This window comes from Athene cunicularia, assembly GCF_003259725.1.
Source record: "Athene cunicularia isolate RWA chromosome 1 unlocalized genomic scaffold, athCun1 chr1_part2, whole genome shotgun sequence".
NCBI classification, from domain to species: domain Eukaryota; kingdom Metazoa; phylum Chordata; class Aves; order Strigiformes; family Strigidae; genus Athene; species Athene cunicularia.
In genome coordinates, this window is record NW_020799092.1 from 501,836 (window position 1) to 522,000 (window position 20,165).

General features: G+C 41.3%; 1 protein-coding gene across 1 annotated transcript in view; it reads right to left on the reverse strand.

The window, feature by feature from the left end:
• RBFOX2 (RNA binding fox-1 homolog 2) overlaps positions 1 to 20,165 on the reverse strand; it is an 89,425-nt gene that overhangs the window by 14,422 nt on the left and 54,838 nt on the right. Inside the window, exons 4-9 of the mRNA XM_026862855.1 lie at positions 17,415 to 17,468; positions 8,334 to 8,426; positions 5,609 to 5,669; positions 3,208 to 3,261; positions 2,988 to 3,080; positions 1,748 to 1,880 (exon numbers count right to left, since the gene is read on the reverse strand). Coding sequence (XP_026718656.1) covers positions 1,748 to 1,880; positions 2,988 to 3,080; positions 3,208 to 3,261; positions 5,609 to 5,669; positions 8,334 to 8,426; positions 17,415 to 17,468 — 488 coding nt within the window. The remainder of the gene's footprint in view (positions 1 to 1,747; positions 1,881 to 2,987; positions 3,081 to 3,207; positions 3,262 to 5,608; positions 5,670 to 8,333; positions 8,427 to 17,414; positions 17,469 to 20,165) is intronic.

The window sequence follows — 20,165 nt, forward strand, 5'->3', positions numbered from 1 at the left end:
TAGTACACTGCCCATGAAGAGGTGAAATCAATCAGCAGGGTCAGATAAACTCAATGTAATGTCAGTAAACACAGTCATGAGACAGTATTTGGAAGTTATCATCACTGAAGCCTGGCCCATATTCCAAATGGAAATTAACCTTTTATATGGGACTCAGGCTGGATTTATATCAAAGACAAGCCTAGAGTCCCTCCCAGTGCGCCAGTAGTGACAGCCTCTTGCTAGGAATGCTCTAGCTGTTACTCCCGGAGATGAGGGACACATTCCCCCCTCCCTGGTCCAAGTTACTTCATATTCTGCTAGACGGCAGCACTTAGCTCAGATTTGCTTCTGTGTTCCACTGTGAAGCACTTCCTAACAAAACCAGACTGGGTCATTTTTAGAGCAACATACAGGTAAGTTGCAGGTCAGAGGCTATGGTTAGAAGATACAGAATATGAACTAGGAGTGGTGGCAAAAAGAGATGGACCTGAAAACCCAGAAGAAACACTCTGTTTGGAAGGCCAATGTGTTCAGACAAGAGGTTTCATTTCAAGTCTTTCAGTGAATTAATTACAAACACTGCCACAGAGCAAAGCTAGATACATACATGACCACTGCAGCTTGCTGCTCTGAGCTCTAATTTAAATATCAGACTGGACTCTAAAAAGAAAGGGCCACAGTAGCTCTCAACTTTATCTGCTACAGAAGGTATCACAAACTTATCCAGCATATATCAGGCCAGCTTCTTACACTGATGTGTGTGGCTTCCACCTCCCTTTTTAATAAAAGATTTAGAATTTATTTTCTTCCCTGTTGGGGCTAGTCTAAAGGAAAAAGGGTCAGTCCACTTCTGTGTTGGAGGATTCGTTCCTACTCCCTATACTTTCTGAAAACATTCCCAGAAAATATAGGCAAGTAAAATTCCAGAGACAGGCAACATGAATAAAGCATCCTCAAAATCAGAAACAAAAAAAAGACAGTTTGGAAGGGATTTGCTGATTCATCTGTCATTCCATCACACTTAAACAAACAAAACTCCAAAACAAAACTCACATACAAACCTAGTTCCCTCTATTTTTAAACAGCAGAATACTCTTTTGTAACAGCAACTATTTCACTGCATTACTAGTGAAAAGTCAAGGGGCAAAGAATGCTAAGGCCACGCATTCACCATTGGTTCACAGAAGAAGTTAGAAGAATGCTGTACTTTCGTTCTCCCTGTATCCCAAACACTCCCAGCTTCAAATTAATGGACTTGATTAATCTTTGTTTTAAACCTTTTTAAACTGTCTCCAACAAAGAAAGCAAATCCATTGTGGGTAACTGGCTCTTCTGTGTCCTACTGCCAGATGGTGAGTCATGAAGGTAATGGATAATACTCCTCATTCCTGGATATGAAAATGCAAATGAAGTGCAAAGAACAGAACCTTTTCAGAAATTTTAGACCTCTCTTTGTGTCCTTCTCAGAAGCACTATAACATATTAGGTCAATGGATGATGAATACCTTTTGGACAAATTGAGAAATTATGAGAAGGAATCTGTCAGCACTTTACACTGTTGCAAGTACTGAAAATTGTTTCAGTCAAGTATTTAACACAGAAAAATTTAGATTTGCCCCCACTGGATGCCATCATGTGCAGAATGCTCTGTCACTAGCAATACCCTGACTCTCACCATCCAGACAATTTTAGTTATTTTTTGGTTAACCGATTATCTATTTGACGTGGCCGTGCAGAGCACTCTGCTCTTGTGACCAGTGCTTACCCTGGGTAGGCAGGGATGGCTGTGGGAGGTACCGCCCGGACTGCCCCATACACTGTCCTTCCTCGACCCCTCAGATGGGCTCCCCGAAACGCGGCTGCTGTAGTGGCTGCAGTTGGATAGGGGAAGCCTGGAACTGTAAAGACAGACAAGGTGGAGGGTGAAAAGGATCCAAGCTTCTGCCCAGAGAACAACCATCTGCTTCAAATGAAGTGACACAATAGCTCCACAGCGGTGGGACATTTTGCATCAGTCCTGCAGAGGGGCATGCTTACAATCCAGCAAGCATCCAATATGTACTTCCTGCTACACCATGGCCTTTGGGGGAAGAAGGGTTGCAAGGAGGTTTGGCATGCAAGAGGTTAATGCTTTGGCATGCCTCACCCACCACAAACAGGATACAAATCCCCCCACCGTCATGCAGTCTGGTTAGAGTCTGAGAAGCGCAGAGAGTTACTATCAATATAGCAGGCGGCTCTTCCAAAACTGCAGAGGCTCTTTAAAATAATTTGTCAAGAGGCCCTTAAAGTCAACCAACTTACATCAGTCTCTTCCCTCCTTTCCCCTCCCACTCTTTGCCACCCAATCCTCTGTATGTTCATTTTATAGCCTGAAAGACAAGATAGCCCATATAACAGCAGTAGCAATTTCCCATAGCGCCAGTTTACTGAGAGCCCACCTTCATTTAACAAGTGTGACCAATAACTGGCTCCACGAATAGTGGGGCCTGCTTTATTATGCTTTACCCTGGAGTAAACTGGCTCGTGATCAAATGATTGATGTAAAACCTCAGAGGCATCTGCCAACACGTAATAAACAGATACCGAGAGGGAAGGAGTCCCAGGGCACAAACCCAATCCACTGTGTGTCCAGGTGCATGCCACTAGGGGCCCTGAAGACTCACAGCTTAGCAGCTTGTATAATATGTACTTTAGGGATTTGTCTGTGTGGTTTCTTTGATTTCAAAATGGAGAGAGGGGCAAGGGAATGGCCTATTCCTCACACACACCCTCCCCTTGTTCTGCAGCCTCCTCATCACTCAGAAAGACCCATTTACCCATACAGAAACACACTGCAGATGAACAAGTTACAGCAACTGCACAGTATACTTTGGCTCAAGGCAAACTCGTTCCCAGCGAGACCCATCCTTTCAAGTATATATTATACAGACTGGAGAGAAGGGTAACAGGTCATCATTAACTCAAGCACAGTAACAATACGGGGGCCAACAGGGGCTACTTACTGATTAAAGGAATGTAAGTGTTAATACCCCCCCTTCCTGACAGGGGCACTGCGGCGTCATTGCCCAGCGAGACATCTGCTTGAAAGCTGGACGCTAATTTAATTTAAAAAAATAAAAAAACAAAAACGTAGAAAGGTTATAAAGAAACAGCAGATTGAGAACATAAACAAACACCACTGCAGTTAAATGGCAGAAGTAGAAGTGTCTACTTAAGCTCTACCTGCATATAACTCAGGGCCGTACACCGCTCCAACCACAGGACTCAACTTCCAACCTGAAACAACAAAGACTGCAGTGAATGCCAAAATCTACACCAAGAGAAGGAGCGGGCAGTGTGGGTAGGGGGAACAGCCTCTTGCATGCGTCCCAGCTTCACATGCACAGCTCTTTCCAATTTCTGCTTCGCCTCAACCCCCCTTGGTGTAGATGGAGGCCAACTGCCTTTTTCTAATGTCAAGTTCTAGGTACAGGTCGCTGTATCAGAGAGAACAAAACATCAGCTGATCCACAGCCTGGCAGAGGCACCGCTGAGGGAATGCCAACTACCTTATATGCATATTCACCACAAACACCATGCGACCTTGCCGTCCCTGCATGAACCCTGCTGCCAGCTCCTCCCTGCCTTCACAGGGAACACTGCAGATCCAAAACCTCTCTAAAGCCACTGGCCCAGACTGTCATCCAGGCAAGTCTATTTATAGCCTTAAATTCACAAAACACCCTTCTGTCTTATTTACTAGAGATCTGCTAAAAAACAACATCTGAATTTCCTCATTAACTGAATTACACGACTATGGTGCAGAAAAGCAAGTCTGTTCATCTCACATTTTCTCCTGTTATTTTAGTACTTCCTGTCTTCTTTATGGTGCTTTTCAGGTGAAAGCCTTCCCAGAGAACCGATTTTAATATCATCTGGATAACTGGCAAGAACTGCAAACCATCAGCATAAAACCTACAAGAGAATAGTGCTTAAAGAAGTCATCACTAGAGTATGAGGAAGAACACAATTCCAGTCAGATCTAGAAACCTATCTGTCTTCCCCCCTGACTTTTCTACCGGGGGAAAAAACAGGTGTAAATCTAACAAATCTTGCCTGGCAACCACAAAGCATTCCTTTCAGAAAAGATATCAGCTGTTCAGCTAGCAATTACACGTGTATTTTTATTTAAATAAATATATTACCCTTCCTCTGCCTTGGAGTCCTGAAACACTCTCTGCACTTTACCACCTCTAACCAGCCTAGAAACCACATGAACAACTTTGTGAACTGCAGCACATCAACACCAACCCTCCATCTGCTGGCAGAGTATCAATGAGAGATGCAATGCACACTCCCTCCACAACACTGGGCACACTGCTGCTGCTGCACTGCCCACCCTGACGGCAAAATACTCGAGTGGTGGCAATGAGAGAACTGAGATTCACCTTCAAGTTTAGTAACAGTTGTATGACCACTTGTCAGTATGCCTTAAGCCTGGCCTAATACTAAATACCTTGGCATAGCTTCAAAGCTGGCTTTAAATTGTTGGCTGCGAAAGCAAAATATTCGTGCCTGTTATCAGAGTTCCACAAATAAACCAAGTTTTGTTACCAAATAGTCATATGTACTTTCTACCCTTGTTTTCAGGAAAAAGTAACATGCCTGTGTTGCCTTTTGTTACAAAATCTCCTGGTTCCTTTCAAACACTGAGACTCAAAATCCCAGCCTTTCTGCCTGGCCTTGTTTCTCTAGATCTGTAACCAAAGTAAGATTTATTTACCGAGAGCCACATAAGTCAGTAGCAGAGCCACAAATAAAATCCGTATCTTCTGACTTCTGAGTCTTATGTTGCAACCAAAATGGATTCTCACACCAGCAACTACCTATATGCAGCTTCTTGCCTTGTTAAAGCCGCTTGGGAACATTTTCAGACCAAAAAACTTTTTTGCCTGTTTCAGGACAAAGACTCAGACTCAAAATCTTTATCAAAGTAGCATTCAGTTCCATTGGGAGAACAACTTTTTATGCTATATACGCCTACACAATAAAATTACTGCACAGACAGAACCACCAAGATATCCCGATTAAACAGGACTCTTCATTACGCAACTTGGTCTTTCTCTATTCAGGTTCAGTGGAAAATGACTGAACACAGGTACAGTCTGTAACAAAAAGCAAGTAAACAAGCATCATAATGCCTGTGTTTTGCCAGCTGCTTGGGAACAGCTGTACTTTTACAGTTAGAACCTAAACTGAGATACAGACAAAAATGTATTGCTATGCTTTTTATAGTTATGCTTTTATAGTTATGCATTTGCATCTGTATTTAGCTATCTACATGATGGCAATGAGACTCAGCAGTACTGCACATCCCATTGTACAGCATCAGCCTGCAGTAGTGGCAGGCCACCCATTAGTCCTTGGCTTCTTTAACCAGCTTGGCCATGTTGGACATATCACTACTCCTCCGTCCCCACTTCTCCATCTGTAAAATGGTATTCCTCCACAAATGCTTCAGGGTTATATGGAAGAATAATTAGGGGTTGTGGGTTTCTTTGGTCCTGAGGAGAGGTCATGACTTTTTCCTTATGTCTGTCTTCAAAACTTTCAGCTCATCATTAGTACAAACAGTCTCCCTTACCATTTGCATAAGGTGTGACCATCTTCTTATTGGTCATCACTCGTGCAGTGGCGTTGTTAACCTAAAAGTAAGAAAGGGGAGGGGGAGGAGAGGGAAGGAAGCATAGGACATTAGGGAAAATGGTGGAACACTCGGATACCACATACACACACTATACTTCTCTGAGCAAAAAAAATTAACTAATTTTACAAGAATGCAATCTTTAAATTACTTTTAACAGTTGCCATTTAATTATAAAAGTTACAGCTAAACATGGCACTTTAAAATTATGCATTAAACAAAAGGCCAATGAGAGTAAAGTGCAGATTCTCCACAGCTCTGCCACTCCCTGGTGCATGCTTATTTTCAGTAAAACTTTGTCCAGGTTCTGTTTGAGGCACCGGTAATTTCTCAGAGCAGGGAAACTGAACCAGGTGATGCACAAGGTGACTTGTTTCTCAAGCTCACCGTTGGGATTGGGGCCCAGCAGGTCGCTGGCAGGCATACTTTTTTGGATAGAAAAAGGTAGCCTGGAGTCCATCATCTTAAGATTTGAACTCCCGAGGTTTAAGGAGACTTCTGGAATGCCACTAAGTGTTTGGACAGTCTACATTCACTGATTTCCTCCCCATCATTTTCAAATCTTTTGCCAGATGATTTTTTCCTTATCACAAATCTCATGGAGCAAAACAGAAATACACAGCAGTAGACCTAGGTCTTTTCCTGGTTTTATTGTGCCCTCCACCCTCTTTACAGAGCTCTGCATAGTTCCAAGCAGTTTGATTGCTCAAGCAAGTGGGGTGTTACCAGAGAGATGGTGCTGATAAAGAAAAGATGAACCAGTTTGGAAGCCAAGTTACTGCAGCCCCGTGTCAGACAGCCTCAAAGTTCTTGCAAGGAGGGTGAAGGCTTTATTCAACACTAGTAACTTATCAAAACTTATGCCAAATGGGAATTGAGGCCAGGGTGAAAAAGGATATAAAAATAAAAGCTGTCTCAGGTCCTTGAGACGTATGGATGTGAGTGTACACAGGGTGGTGAGTTTGGAGCTACATTTTACTCTCGTTTCAGCCCCGAAACAATAGAAACATTACACATTTAAAAAGAAAGAATGGGAAACAACAATGATGAGACTGAGAACATGCAGTTAAACACACACTGATAGAAGAAAGAAAAAAAAACAACAACCACAATTGATTCAGAGGGTGGGGAGGGGAGGAGGGAAGAGATAGGGTCTCACAGACAATCATTAAACGGAGTGAGTGCCTGAAATCAGCTGCTACAGCAAAGTGCAACACAAGCACTTAAAGGAAAAAATTGCCAGAACCAATCAGAAACCACCAGTCAGCAAAGAGACCAACAGCTACATTTAACTGAGTAAAAAAAAATAAATCAGGGAAGAGGGGAGAGAGAGAAACAAAAGAGAGAAAACAAACAGCAACAGCTACAAACAGTCTCAGAAAGAGAGAGCAGCAGAAAGAAGGGACAGGAAAGAGAGGAGAAAATGGGTGCATTAATAAAAACCAGCCAAACTGGAGTTCAGTAACTCTGAGTAAGATGTGCAAGGGGAAATCACCATGAAGTCAGTAATCAAACAGCTCAGACTGCTACAAAACGATATGTACATCCAAAGTCCAGGCGGCATTACTCAACAGCATTGAAAATAAAGGGGAGAAGGGGGAAGGAGGTGGGTGGGGACAACAAGTCAAATCACATTTTGTAGTGTTAATGTGAGATGGCAGATGGATTTTTTTCTTTCTTATTTAATTTTGTTTGTTTGTGATTTTAAGAAATTTTTTTTAAAAAAAGCTTCTTCTCTAGTGCTTTTGTTTCACTTACCGCCAACTCGTACCATCGCCAGCATTGTGTATAGTTACCATGGAAAGAGTGAGTCAAGTGAAGGGCCCTAAACGCTAAACCATTGAAAAGGGAAAAAAAAAAAAAAAAAAAAAAAGGCAAAATATGCAGACATCTTACTCAAAAGTGGTGGCTTTTTTGTTTTAATAGTTGTACTTTTTTTCATTTTTTTGTTTGTTTAAAGAAAGGAGGAGAGAGGGAAGATGCCAGTTAGCCTTCAACACAGTGGAACACCAAACTGGTAAACACCAGGCATGCCTGATATACGGCCATGTTGGCCAGCCAACATTAACTCTTCACTCCCCTGCTAGTGAAAGCTAAAAACTTTAAGGATTAGCTTTCACCAAGCTGACTCTTGACCATGGGCACGTCAAGAAACCAGCGGCATGTACAGCACAGCCTACCTGGGGCTTCTGCCCCATGTCTGCCCTCCCTCCCACCACAGGCATCATCTCACACTTGGGTGGAGGAGAACTGGCCTCAGAGGAAAGAGAGGATACTGGTTGGCCCCCTGCTTTCTTTTTTTGGACACAGAGTTAGAAGTCAGACAGTACTCTCAGTTAGTTTTGTTCAGGCCTAGTAACAGGAAATCAGAGCCTCGCAAACTGAAGCAAAGTAAAAATCAAAACAGCAGAAGGGCAAAAATTTGGAGTGCATAGGAAAAAAACAGTAAAAGAAGAAAGAAAAAAAATACACAAAACAATAATAAAAATATTCTGCAAGGGGTGTAAATTTTTATACATTTCAGTGTGCGGGGAGGTGAAGGACACAGACACAAACACACACACACACGAGACTGGGATTTAAATGTGAAATAAGTGAGGCAAGACATAAAAAGAAATCAAAAGAATAAATATAAAGAAGAAATTGAATTACTGAAGACATGCACCTCGATTTTACGGCCCTCTACCACGGTGCCGTGTAATTTCTCCCTGGCCCTGTCTGCATCAGCACTATTCTCGAAAGTTACGAACCCGAATCCCTGCATGCAGCGGGAGAAGGGGGGAAAACATGCACATCGTTATATATTGAAATATTGATCTCTAGGTAAATAGAGAAAAAATATCACAGTATGAAATTGACATCAGCACAACTCAGCAATAACCTCCTAGAGTCACATTGTTGGTTCATGCATGTTTCATAAATGAAAGAAATTAAATTTGATAAAGGAACTATAATCATAATAAGAATAATAAGACTAATTAAAAAAAAGAAAACATCGAAGCAATTGAGGCCAGACCAAAAAAGATGTACAAAGTTACTCGAGACAATTATTTGTTTTGTGAGTTTGTTTAAAACCTAAACCCTACTCTGACATAGGCAAGCTGGTCAAGCCCAAGTGGGGCTTCTCTCCCCTCTGCTGATTAATACACATGCTTTGCAGGACCCCCCGCCCACCCCAAACACAGTACAGGACATCGACACTGAGCAGCACTTCGTTCTCTTGAGAAACCGCTACGAGAGCAAGCAGCGATCTGAGTTCATGCCTGGCATCAGGAATTCTGCGAAGCTTTGGGCAAATCAAACACTGAACCTTGCTTTTCCCACCTGTAAAATGGAGACAGTAATAATTACCTACCTTAGAAAACTGTTGAGAGGAAAGGCTGTTTGTAAAGCATCCCTTGTAAGTTCTTCAGGGCACAGCTCATGTCTACTCCTATGTCTGTAACTTCCCTAATAATGCATGGGGCCCTGAAATTAAGCAGGGCTTCTAGGTGGCACCATCAAATAAACATTATTTAATGTGAAGATTTAGAGTATCACATACTTTTAATTTCATAATTTTCTGTTAAGTATTGTGTTGGACTTGGTATGTAGGTGTTTAGATTCACACTCAATTCATTGGTAAACGTAGGTTTTGTCATACAGTGCTAACCCACTGCTACCCATCTTACTTGGCTTTGTTCTGAGATGGCAACTCTGCACCATGGACAGCAACAAACGCCTGCCTAATTGGACCATGAAGTCTGAGAAAAATTGACGTGCCCTGCTTGGTGTCTCTAAAGGCACATGCAACATGCCTGTACTACATGCTTGTACTGCTGCCAACTCATGCAGTTGCATAACAGGTCAGGGTAAGAGATCATGCTTCCTTCAATGGAGATGAGTGCACTGAATACAGAGTCAAATGTGACCAAGTGAATTAGGATTTTAGCTAGTAACAAATGGTATCTTACTACAACTGCGATGAGATATTCTTCATGCCATTACAGAGAGTGGGGCCAAACAAAAAAACTTTGTTGCCTTCTGATTTTAGGGTATCTTAAGAACTGGAGTAATTGGCTCCTGTGGTTTGGTATAAAGCAAATACTGATTTAATGTACAGAGAGTAATCTCTGCTGGCTTTGACACTTTCAGGAGCAGAAAAACAAAGCTTGCATTTGATGCAATGGAAACTCCAGATATTAACTGGAGAGTGAGGTGATGTACCTTGATAGGGAAATGGCATGCTAGCCTCGTGGCCCCCTCCATGCAGCCTGAGGTCAATATGTATGGACTGGACCCAAAGAAAAAAAGTAGCATCTTGATTTCTAAGCACTGTTAGCAACAAGACACAAACCATCATTCTTCAAGGTCTTTACAATACTAATCTTAAAAAGCCCAAGCCATTTGCACATGCTGTCCTTTATCATCCACAGCTAGTTTCTAGCACAAAACTGATACAGATTTGTAAAACACAGGTTTGGGGTGGTGGTTTTTTTTTTTGTTTGTTTGTTTTTTTAAACTTTTTTTCCCCTGAATAGCAGTAATAAAATAACTTAGCTGAGTACTGCAATGTTGAGATCAACAAGAGTGCTCCTTTGGGCTCCAACCTAATAATCTAAGGCTTCAGAAAATTTCATTTCTCCAGCTATAAATAAAAAGCTATATAAATAACAAACTGATGCCTTTTTCAGAAAATCATAAAAGTTTTCTGTTTAAATGAGTTAAATTTGAGCTACAAGAGATGTGGGCTAATAAAACAGGCCAATCGTATATAACTCTCAAATATGTTGCAGGGAATCGGGGGGTGGGGGGGATATGCAGGGGATATAACAGCAAAGCTGATTATGAAGGGAAAGGGTATCATGTCTGCTTCAAAGAACCCCTAAAGAGAAAGGTAAGACTAAGAGCAACACCTTTCCCTCTGGTTCTATATAATGGGGAAAAATATATAATGGGGAAAAAAACATCTTTTAAAGGTTGGGGGAGGAGGAGAGGTAAAGACTGCAACAGGAATCTATTTCCCTCTTCTCTTTTTACATTAAAATTTGTTTGATCTAGACACGCCTGTGGAGACCGAATGAAAGTTAGGTCTTCGGTGATGATGTGAACTGAAAGCTGGAGAGCAGAGGGAAGGTAATTTTTTAGACATTAATCTGTGCAGGCTAGATCCAAATGAAGACTATTTTAATTCACATTTGTTTGCAATTACTGAACTCTGCATGGGATTTTAAAAACCACATTATCCTTAAATATCTTTAAATTGATAAGGAATTTTCAATCTTTTTAATAAATTAGCTCCAGGGTAGGGTACAATACACATGCAGACTATATGAAAATAATTAACAATGTGAATTACAACAGAATCAATCTAACTCTGAACAACATAGCTAATTAACCACAATTTTTGTTATATTGACAGATCAGTCCTTAGCTTGTGCAACTCTCTTTGTCGAGAACCATTTAATGTCAACGCTGAATTAATACTTTATATAGGTGACTATGTCAGTATTGGTGCCCCCCTTTGGTTTGTTGTCTTAATACATCTCTCAGACATTCAAATTTTCATCAGGAAAATAGGTGAGCCACGCTTGACATTTTTGTTATATCTAAGTTTAAAACCTAACAATTATATACACATATTTTTGATGTGGCAGAGAAAAAAAAGCACATACATATATTTTAAATTCCTTCTCACAGATGACCTGTAAAGAATAGGGATTAATTTGTACCTAAAGACATACACCAAAATTCTCAGTGTTTCCCTCCCAAGGTCATCCTGCCCTTGAAATAAAAAAAAAAAATTAAAAAAGATGACAGATGTCCAATATTTACTAGCTTAGCTTTACAGCAGGTACTGGTTTGCTCCATAGTAGTAGGTATGAAGCCACAGGAAGAGAAGATACAATCCTGGCTAAAAAAATACTTAAGGTTCCTAAACTTTAGATTATAGAAATAGCTTGCATTTAATCATGCTGTTATAACAAGGCTGAAATTTTCAACAGTTCTTCTCCACCAGCTGCTACCAGGAACTTCTCCCAACCAGAAATTAAGTTTAAGTCCCAGTGTACTCAGCGACACTGAATAACCCCAGCAAACATTTTAAGGACTGGTGAGTAATTTGCAGTGCCAGACTAATTGCTTTTTACCCAAAGGTTTATTCAAAGGGCCTGAAGCAACCGAGTAACTGCCACCCTTTTAGTCTGGCCTCAGACTCTGCAATAAATAACAAGCAACATGATGAGCAGTAAAAAAACAAATAAATGTGTGTATATATATATATATATATATAGTATTTGAATGTTTCCATCTCTGAAGAATGAGAAAGAAAATTTACCATGTAACCGTAAAGGGAGAAATCAAAAGCAGACGGTTCTCCTGGGTGTGGCCAGAACACAGAAATTAAACAAAAAAACAACAAAAAAAAGTAAAATAAAAAAAAGCAAAGAAAAATCAAAGGAAACTGAACAGAGCCCCTTGAAATCCATGCATTGTTAACCCTTCATTTGTCACGGAACTTAGACCAGTCACCTCAGCAGCAGCGTCTTTGCCTTGTACCACTGGAGCACACAGCCAGCAACCAGCCTTGCTGTCATCTGCTGCTGTGCTTGTTTTAATCAAGTTTTTGCTTCCCACCCCACCTTCATAATAAACAAACTTTTAGGAGCCTGAAAAAATGGCCAAGGAGACAGCAGTTCAGGCTACCTGTTTCCAAGGCATTTGGAGAGAGTAGGAGGGTTTCAGTTATAATCCACCTGGGATGAACAGGACTGAATGCACCGACAGAAACACAGCATGAAATTCAGAAACACTTTACTGAAGTTAAACACGCAAACACACATTTAAACTGGTGATGGAATTGGCATAAACCAAGCTGCCACCATTTCACCAGCTCTTCCAGCCCCTCCCTGCCCCCACCCAGCACTCTGAGTGCATTAGGGGACATATGCATAAAGCACCCATGCGTGTACCTGGGCAAGCTGGTGAATTGGATGCAGGAATTTATCTGTCTAAAAAACTAAAAGATGTGTCTTCAGAAAAACCTGCAGGGCTATTTTTAAGCCAGATCATTTACCCCATCCAGCTTGTTGTGTTGCTCCACTGACAATCCCTCCTGCAAAACCAAGGACGGGAGAGGATGGGAGCTCACAGCAAAAGCCCAGCCAGAACTGCTGTGCAGAGAGAGCTTAAGGCTTCAGAGCAGCTACACACAACTTGGGCCAGGAGCTTCACGGCCCCATGCTGTCCCCAGTTGTGTGCTCCTCCTCCTGCCCTTGACTGATCGTGGATCTTATTGTGTGGCCTGTGAGTTCAACTAGCTAAACTGGCAGACTCCCTACCCAGTGAAATGAGCACTGCTGGGAAGGTGCTCTCACAGGAGTGGTAAATCAGCTTACACTGTCAAGTCATCAACTTCAGTCTTAATTATTCACATTTAAATAAACCAGTTCAGTGTATGGACTAATTTAACTCATTAGTTGAGTACTGCAGAGTTGAAGGCATAAAACTGTATTTCACTGAACTAGGATGAAGGGACACTGGTCATGTCTCCATCATGCCATTGGCATTATAAAGGGATTTGGTGACCTGAGGAAGCAACGCTGGTCACTGATACTTAGTATGTTATTAAGCCTCCTTGTGTTAATAACGCTATTTGTATTCCTGGCTCAACTGATGACATCTGAACAAAAAATATAAAAACAGAACTAAAAGGAAAACAAGACCTCTAATTTATTTTATGCAGTTGGGATCTGTATCTGTTTCACTGAGTGAAAACTAAGTCCAGAACAAGAATGCCTCAACCCAAAGCATTTAATCTATTCAGAGAAGAAATAAATGCTCATGCAAACGTACAGCCTTTTAGCCACAATTATCAAAATCTTAACCTACAGTTAACTGCAAACATAAAAGACCTCTAAGTGTTTCCACACAGCTTTCTGCACAAGGTTTTAGTTAGCACAGGTTTACTTGGAGAACTCCAGTCACCAATAGATGCAATTTCTTTGTGAATACAAGATTTAAGCTACTATACAACCAATTATTTAATTAAATACAAAGTGCTTCTAGACACTTCAGAGACACTCCAAGAACTTGGAGATCCACCTCTCCCAAGCAGAAGGCAGTGAGGGACGTAACCTTACGCTATGAACTCTTCTATAATTTAAAAATCTAAAAAAAAAAAATATATATATATTTTTTTTTAATTGTAAAAAAAGCTCCCACTTCAGCCAAGATTTTGCTGTGTGCTTATGCACTTGGTCTCTGAATGTCATCGAGGGAACATCTTGGAATGCCACACAGTACACAGCTGATGAGCAAAGAGCCTGGATTCCCTTCCCCTACAGCTTTACAAATGCCACAGGGTACTTGTTACGCAGGCAGACTGCATTAATTCTGCAAATATGTCCACTTGTTTGGTTCAGCACAATAGTGCCAAAATATGCATATAGAGGATGCATCTCCACTAACAAAAGGAGCAGGAATCCTCTCTCTCTACTTCCTCTGGAGGCATTTTATTCACGGTTCAGTGAAGCACATAGTAAACTGCAACCATGAGCAGAATGCTATTTAAAGGCACTTATACAGGTCAGAACTAGAAATATAATGGTAAATAGGATAAATGAAACAAACAGCTAGTTTCCTGGAAGCAAGCAAAAAAACCAAACATATCAAGGGATGACTAACGTCATTCTATTAAACATGAATGGAACAAAATTAAATTCAAGGGATGTTTCAAGTCTGCATCTCTCATACATAGCAAAGCAGTATGAATGTGAAGTCACCAGGGCCTACATAATCCTACTAAACAGATTGGATCTGGGCAGAAATCAAGTTGGGAAACAAGAATTCAAATTGATTCGAATCAGCAAAACTGATTATTAACTACCTTCTTGTCTGCTGTGATACAAGTCAACAAACAACATAATCCTAAACCAAATGCAAGAACCTGAGGTGCAAGGTGTCCGTGATGGACACATGGACACACTGCTCTCTCTTTCGTCACCAAAATTTCTAAATAGATCCTGAAGATGCAGCCACAGTTTGATATAGTTCCCCCCAGGCTGTCGAAGAAAACTGCCTGGTCATCTCAGGTGGATTCAAAAGAAATATTTCAACCCACATGCTTCCTCCACTCCCTCCTACTGACCAGCACTGGAGCGATCCCATCAGAGATCTTTCACCACAGCTCGGCAGGGACAAAGCGCTGCTCAACCCCATCATACACTGGGTGGGGGCAAACCCAGGGCAGTTCAGGATTTACCACTGTACTTTTAAAATATTTACAAAACGTATACACAGAACTCTACAACCCGGGGAAGGGGAAGGGAGCATTGAGAACACAGCACAAGGCAGGCAGCAGGAGCTTCTGCTTTCGGATTCCCAAGAGAGAGGAGGAGGAAAAGAGAGAGAGGTTTCATATCATTAGATTAGAATGGAAACCACAGTGCAGGAAAATGCATTCAGATTTTTTTTTCCTGAAGTGGAGGAAGACCCCAAGAGTGAGTGAGTGGCCTCCAGAAAGATCCATTTCCTTTGTTTCACCATCAGATCACCAAACTGTTGTTTTTCCATTATTATGTGAATACCAGGTGCTTCGTGCAGCTACACCCCACTCAAACACTGGGGCCTCCCATTTTCATGCTAAGCAGGAATAATCTTGCATTCTTTTTAAAACAGTAATTATTTTGTGTAGAGAAGGATGCAAAGATACCACAAAATTACTATTTGAGTGTTTTCTCATTCTGTTCAGATTCTGCCACATCACTCATACAGGCTACCAGTTTTGCAATACTTTTTCTGTAAGATGATAAAAAAGCAGTAGAAAACTGCATGGTCAAGGACTGGAAGAACATTTATTTGGATCACATTCTTTTTTCATATATTTATTAAGGGTTGAGGATAAAATTCATCAAGGAACTCTTCAGCAATATTTTTTGTTTTAACTGAAAACCAGAAGCCTTGGGCTTTAACAATTGCATAAGAAGGTATTTTTCATAATCATAAATCAAGTCTTCACAGAAAGCCTCCAACACTAGTGTGGCCTAAAAGGAAAGGGCAGCCGTGGACATTTAATACAGGGCTGTACGGATGGAAGAGAGAGAGCAAAGTTCATGTGTGCAGAGGAAAACTGTTCTGGGAAGCACAGGCAGTAGGGGTGAAGGGCAGAGCTCAACACTTGCCAAGGCCAGTTATTTTTGTTCTTTCTTTTGCAATTACATCCAAACAAGTAGGGATTTGATAGAGGCCAGGAGGCTATTCCCAAAGCCAAACAGAAATTACTAAAATCAGGACTAATTCACAGATAGCTCTGGCCTATAAATATCAGAAGAAGAGCAGAGAGCAGAATAAATATTTACAAACTCAGCATAGCTGATTGTTTTGGTAAAGCATATAGATTTTTATCCACACAGGGAAGTAAAACTCCCTAAGCAAGCCATATAGACATTTACTTGTTCAGACTGTCTTATTTAAAGAAAAACAACAACCAACCAATAAACATGGTATTAAACACAAATAAACAATTGGGAAAGGGCTAAAACTAATTTCTTTTGTATACAGATCAACAGCTTTCTGGTTTCCAGGTAATACAGAGACTGAAGAATTTCAGAATGCATCTTGGGCAACATGGGTTGAAATTTACAAAAGGCTCTGAACATACCCCAGAATACATGTGAAGCAAAGAGGCCACTTTAAGACTGTGAACCTCAAATCCAAGCAAAAGGCATAGACTCTAGACAAAGACTGCTTAGCTGAATTGCAACTTTGAAATCTCTTGTGTGCATGCACACATGTGCACACACGTGTGTGGGGGGGAAGGAGGGAAATTTTGTTTTAATTGAAAATGGGAATCTTAGCATTGATTAAGTCAAGCAGAGTATAGACATGCACTGTGCAAAAGCTTCCCCCATAGAGCTTTGGCAATGCACCTCGCTCCTGACCTGCAAAACTCCCTGCTATTCCAGTGCTGAACCTCCTGGGCAGAGAGAGAATCACATCAATTTGTCATTGTGGTGATACTGGTTATGTGATGAGAACCAATTGCCAATTATGACAAAGATCACTGAATCTCTCTGCAGCTGACCTGAGCAACATTTGAAATCCCATCTCCAGAGAAATAAATTACCATTAACCCTCAATAAAACCTCCCTCTAAACATATCTGTAAGATGAAAATAGGTGTGTAAATGCAAGTTCAGTGGGGAGAGATCCACATGGGGCAGGGCAAGTGGAATGAGGATGCTTATATTAAGCATCAAATATCTCAAACATGAAAGGTCAGTATCTCAGAAATGCCAAGTCTGCAAAATAGAGTAAATAAAATCCTTTCACGTATGAGATATGACAGTTTTTCAATGCAATGAAAATGCAGTTGCGGGGGTGGGTGGGTTATGCTTTGTTCTTAGAGTCTCCCATCACACAAAGCTAGTTTACCTTATCCTGCCTTCCCCACAGGGCGCCTGTTGCTAGTGCAATGGGAACAGGTTGGTATGAAGGCTCAAGTGACTGACTCCCTGTTTGTTCAAAAGGCTGGGGAACCTGATCTCACATTATAGACGGGAGTGTCTAGAAGCATTTGTACATGCTACCCAGAAATGACCATGCTCAGAATCTGGAGTCAGAGGGAACAGGAGACAGTTCCCAAAATAGCTTTTCCCTTCCCCCATTACACTAATTCCTGCTGATCTCTACAGAGTATTCTCTAGGCAATGAACTGCCTTTTACTCTGCAATCAAAACAAGACAAGCAGGTACAGGAACAGGACTTACCTTCGAGCCACGCTCATTAAAGATTATCTCTACATCAAGGATTTTGCCGAATTGCTGCAAAGAGACAAGGGGGGAAAAAATATTTACTTTTGGCAATGCATTTTTCCTACCTTTTGGGGGCTGGCTTAGTGCAAGAAGGCAGGTGAGAATATTTCCATTTCAATAACACAGGCAAAGGCATAAAATCCCAGTGACATGACATCTCTCAGGTTAGGACATGTGGATCCGATCCTCTTGGTCATAATCCTAGGTTTTCTCACAGAAGTCTAAAGGAAGAAGAACAATCTCCAGAAGAGTTTTAGGGATTTAAGGTAGCTTTTATTTTCCCCCTTTAATCTAAACAATTCTTCCTTCCCTCATTCTACTATTTCATCTTAGACATAGGTATATGATTTCACCTCAGACCTCTAACATTTCTCAAATGTAATTCAGCATCTCATCTTCCTCCTGAAGTGATTATCACAGAGAGAAATATAACAGTGATGATGTTTTTCTGGAGGGGATACTCAAATAAGACTCCCAACCTCAGGGCTTCCAAACCCTAATTCTCCCCCAATCTCCCTCTTTCACAAACTTTAAGCCTTCAAAAGAATTGACGGCAAATTCAGAAGCCATGAAAATGGCTAACCCCCAACAAATCATTCAACTTCAACCTGTGACATACATCAGGCTGTTGATAACCTATGCAACTTTATCCCATATGATACTATCCTGACCTCTGCCTCTGCCTGGAGGCCCCGAGGAGAGCAGGGCCCCACTACACCACGCTGTTCCAACAGCTGGTTCCAAAGAGATCCTTACTTAGCACAGAGCAAAAATGGGAAATGAGAGCTACAAGCTAGAAAGGAGATTTACCACGCTCTGTGGAACCATATATGGATCACATCCCTTACCTTAGAACATGTTAAAATATTTTTATTGAACTGACCAGATTCAAGTCAGTAACCTATAGATAAAAGCATCACCACTTCACCAAGCGCCCTGCAATGCTCTGTCCTCTAGAAGTGTCAGTGTTGTATCTCCAAAATGGAGGTCTGCTTTCCAGAAGGACAGGAATAAGATCTCATTTCATGAGCATATATATAGAGCAGTCTTTATTCTAAAGACGCAGATTATGCTCAGACAAATGCTATATCTGAGTGGTTTTCCTATCCCATTATTTATGAAAGCTTCCATCAACATGGTTTGATCTCACTGCATGCAGACGACTTAAAAGGTGGTATAACAAATGAAGGAAGGGTCAAGAAGAAAAGAGGATGGTTTTACAGTTATGAAAGATGACCACCACAGCCTCTGGGCACTAGGACTCTCCCCACTCTGCCACAGTGCTCTTAGTACTTGCCTTTTTTTTTTTTTGTAATTAACATTTTCATTCAGAGTCAAATGGTTATAACGCTCATTTTGTGGGTGCCCCACTTAAAGACCTGTGACCAGATCTGCAAACAAATGTAGAATTTACAACACTAAGCCATGATGGCTGAGGAGAAGCTCTGAATATGTAAAGCAATAAAAAGTTATGAAGTCCCTAGAACAAGTATTTCACAACTGTCTTTAAGCAAACAAAACGCTTCCAACAATTTTAGCTATAGTTTCTGTCTGCTTCCATTCTCCATTCTTAAAAAAGGAGATAGTTGTATTCTTTTACAAATGTTGGTTCACAGATGTTGTTTTTACTGTTCTGTTGTTTAAGGACAATACTTGATCTTCTATTCATCCCAAGAACAATTGAATTCACAACATCCCATGTTACACAAAGTTTGAATAACGCTAAAGTAAACATGCATCTTCCTTGAAACCTCAACATCTCAGCAGCTTAGGCTTGATCCATGCTGGATCCTCTTTTGACCACTGCTGTGCTAATCACAGCTAAAATGCATTTTCTATTTCTATCCCACACTTGGTGGGGCTTGTCTATAAAGGAGATTAGCTGTCAATTGCTTTTTGCTGTCTTTGTTGCATATGGCTTGGGCACTGCCATGAAAGAAATCGGTCATGATTGCTTTCTTAGTAGACTATTGCAGTGTTGTTACACAGCAGGGGCTGAACCTATTTAATAGCTCATGGCTGCTGAAGGGCTGTCCCTGCTCCCTTGTCCTTCCTTGTTTGGTCTCACCAGCTTCCTGAAGCTGGCCCCAGTTTTCATTCTCACCTGTAACTGATACAGCTCACCAATCCTGTAAAAAAACTAGCCCAACATAAGGAACAAAGTTTTTGACAATTTACTGACCTGAAGTGGCTCAAAGGGTCATGTGAGCATTAGGACTCCAAGAAGCAAAAAGAAGTGGAAAGCAGCACACCCTGCCCGAGGGCAGGATCTGTCCCTGCCAGAGATGAGCTCAGCTGCCTAGCCTTGCCACACACACTGCAACAGCCAGGCTCTCAATAAATGCAAATGCCAGGATTATTTTCAGAATCTTCAAAGCCATCAAAAAAAAAAATAATTATGCCATGCCATCTTCCCCTTTCTCCACACCCAGCTGGGCCTGGATCCTAGGGTATTACTGCCTGCCAGCCCTGCTCAGCTGAGCTCACCAGGCAGTTTCCACACCAACAGGAAATCCTGTCTTGTGTGTTTAATTTCTTGCAGCTGACAAAAAGCTCACGGTAACACTGAATGTAAACGATCTGACCTAGCTCCATGAGAGGTGTCAAGGCTGCCTCTCTGCCCTGTAGATGATGGAGGTATGTCATTTCCCAGATGATAGAATCATGTGGTTGCAGTGAGCACAAGTTTGATGTCTTCTGCCATGG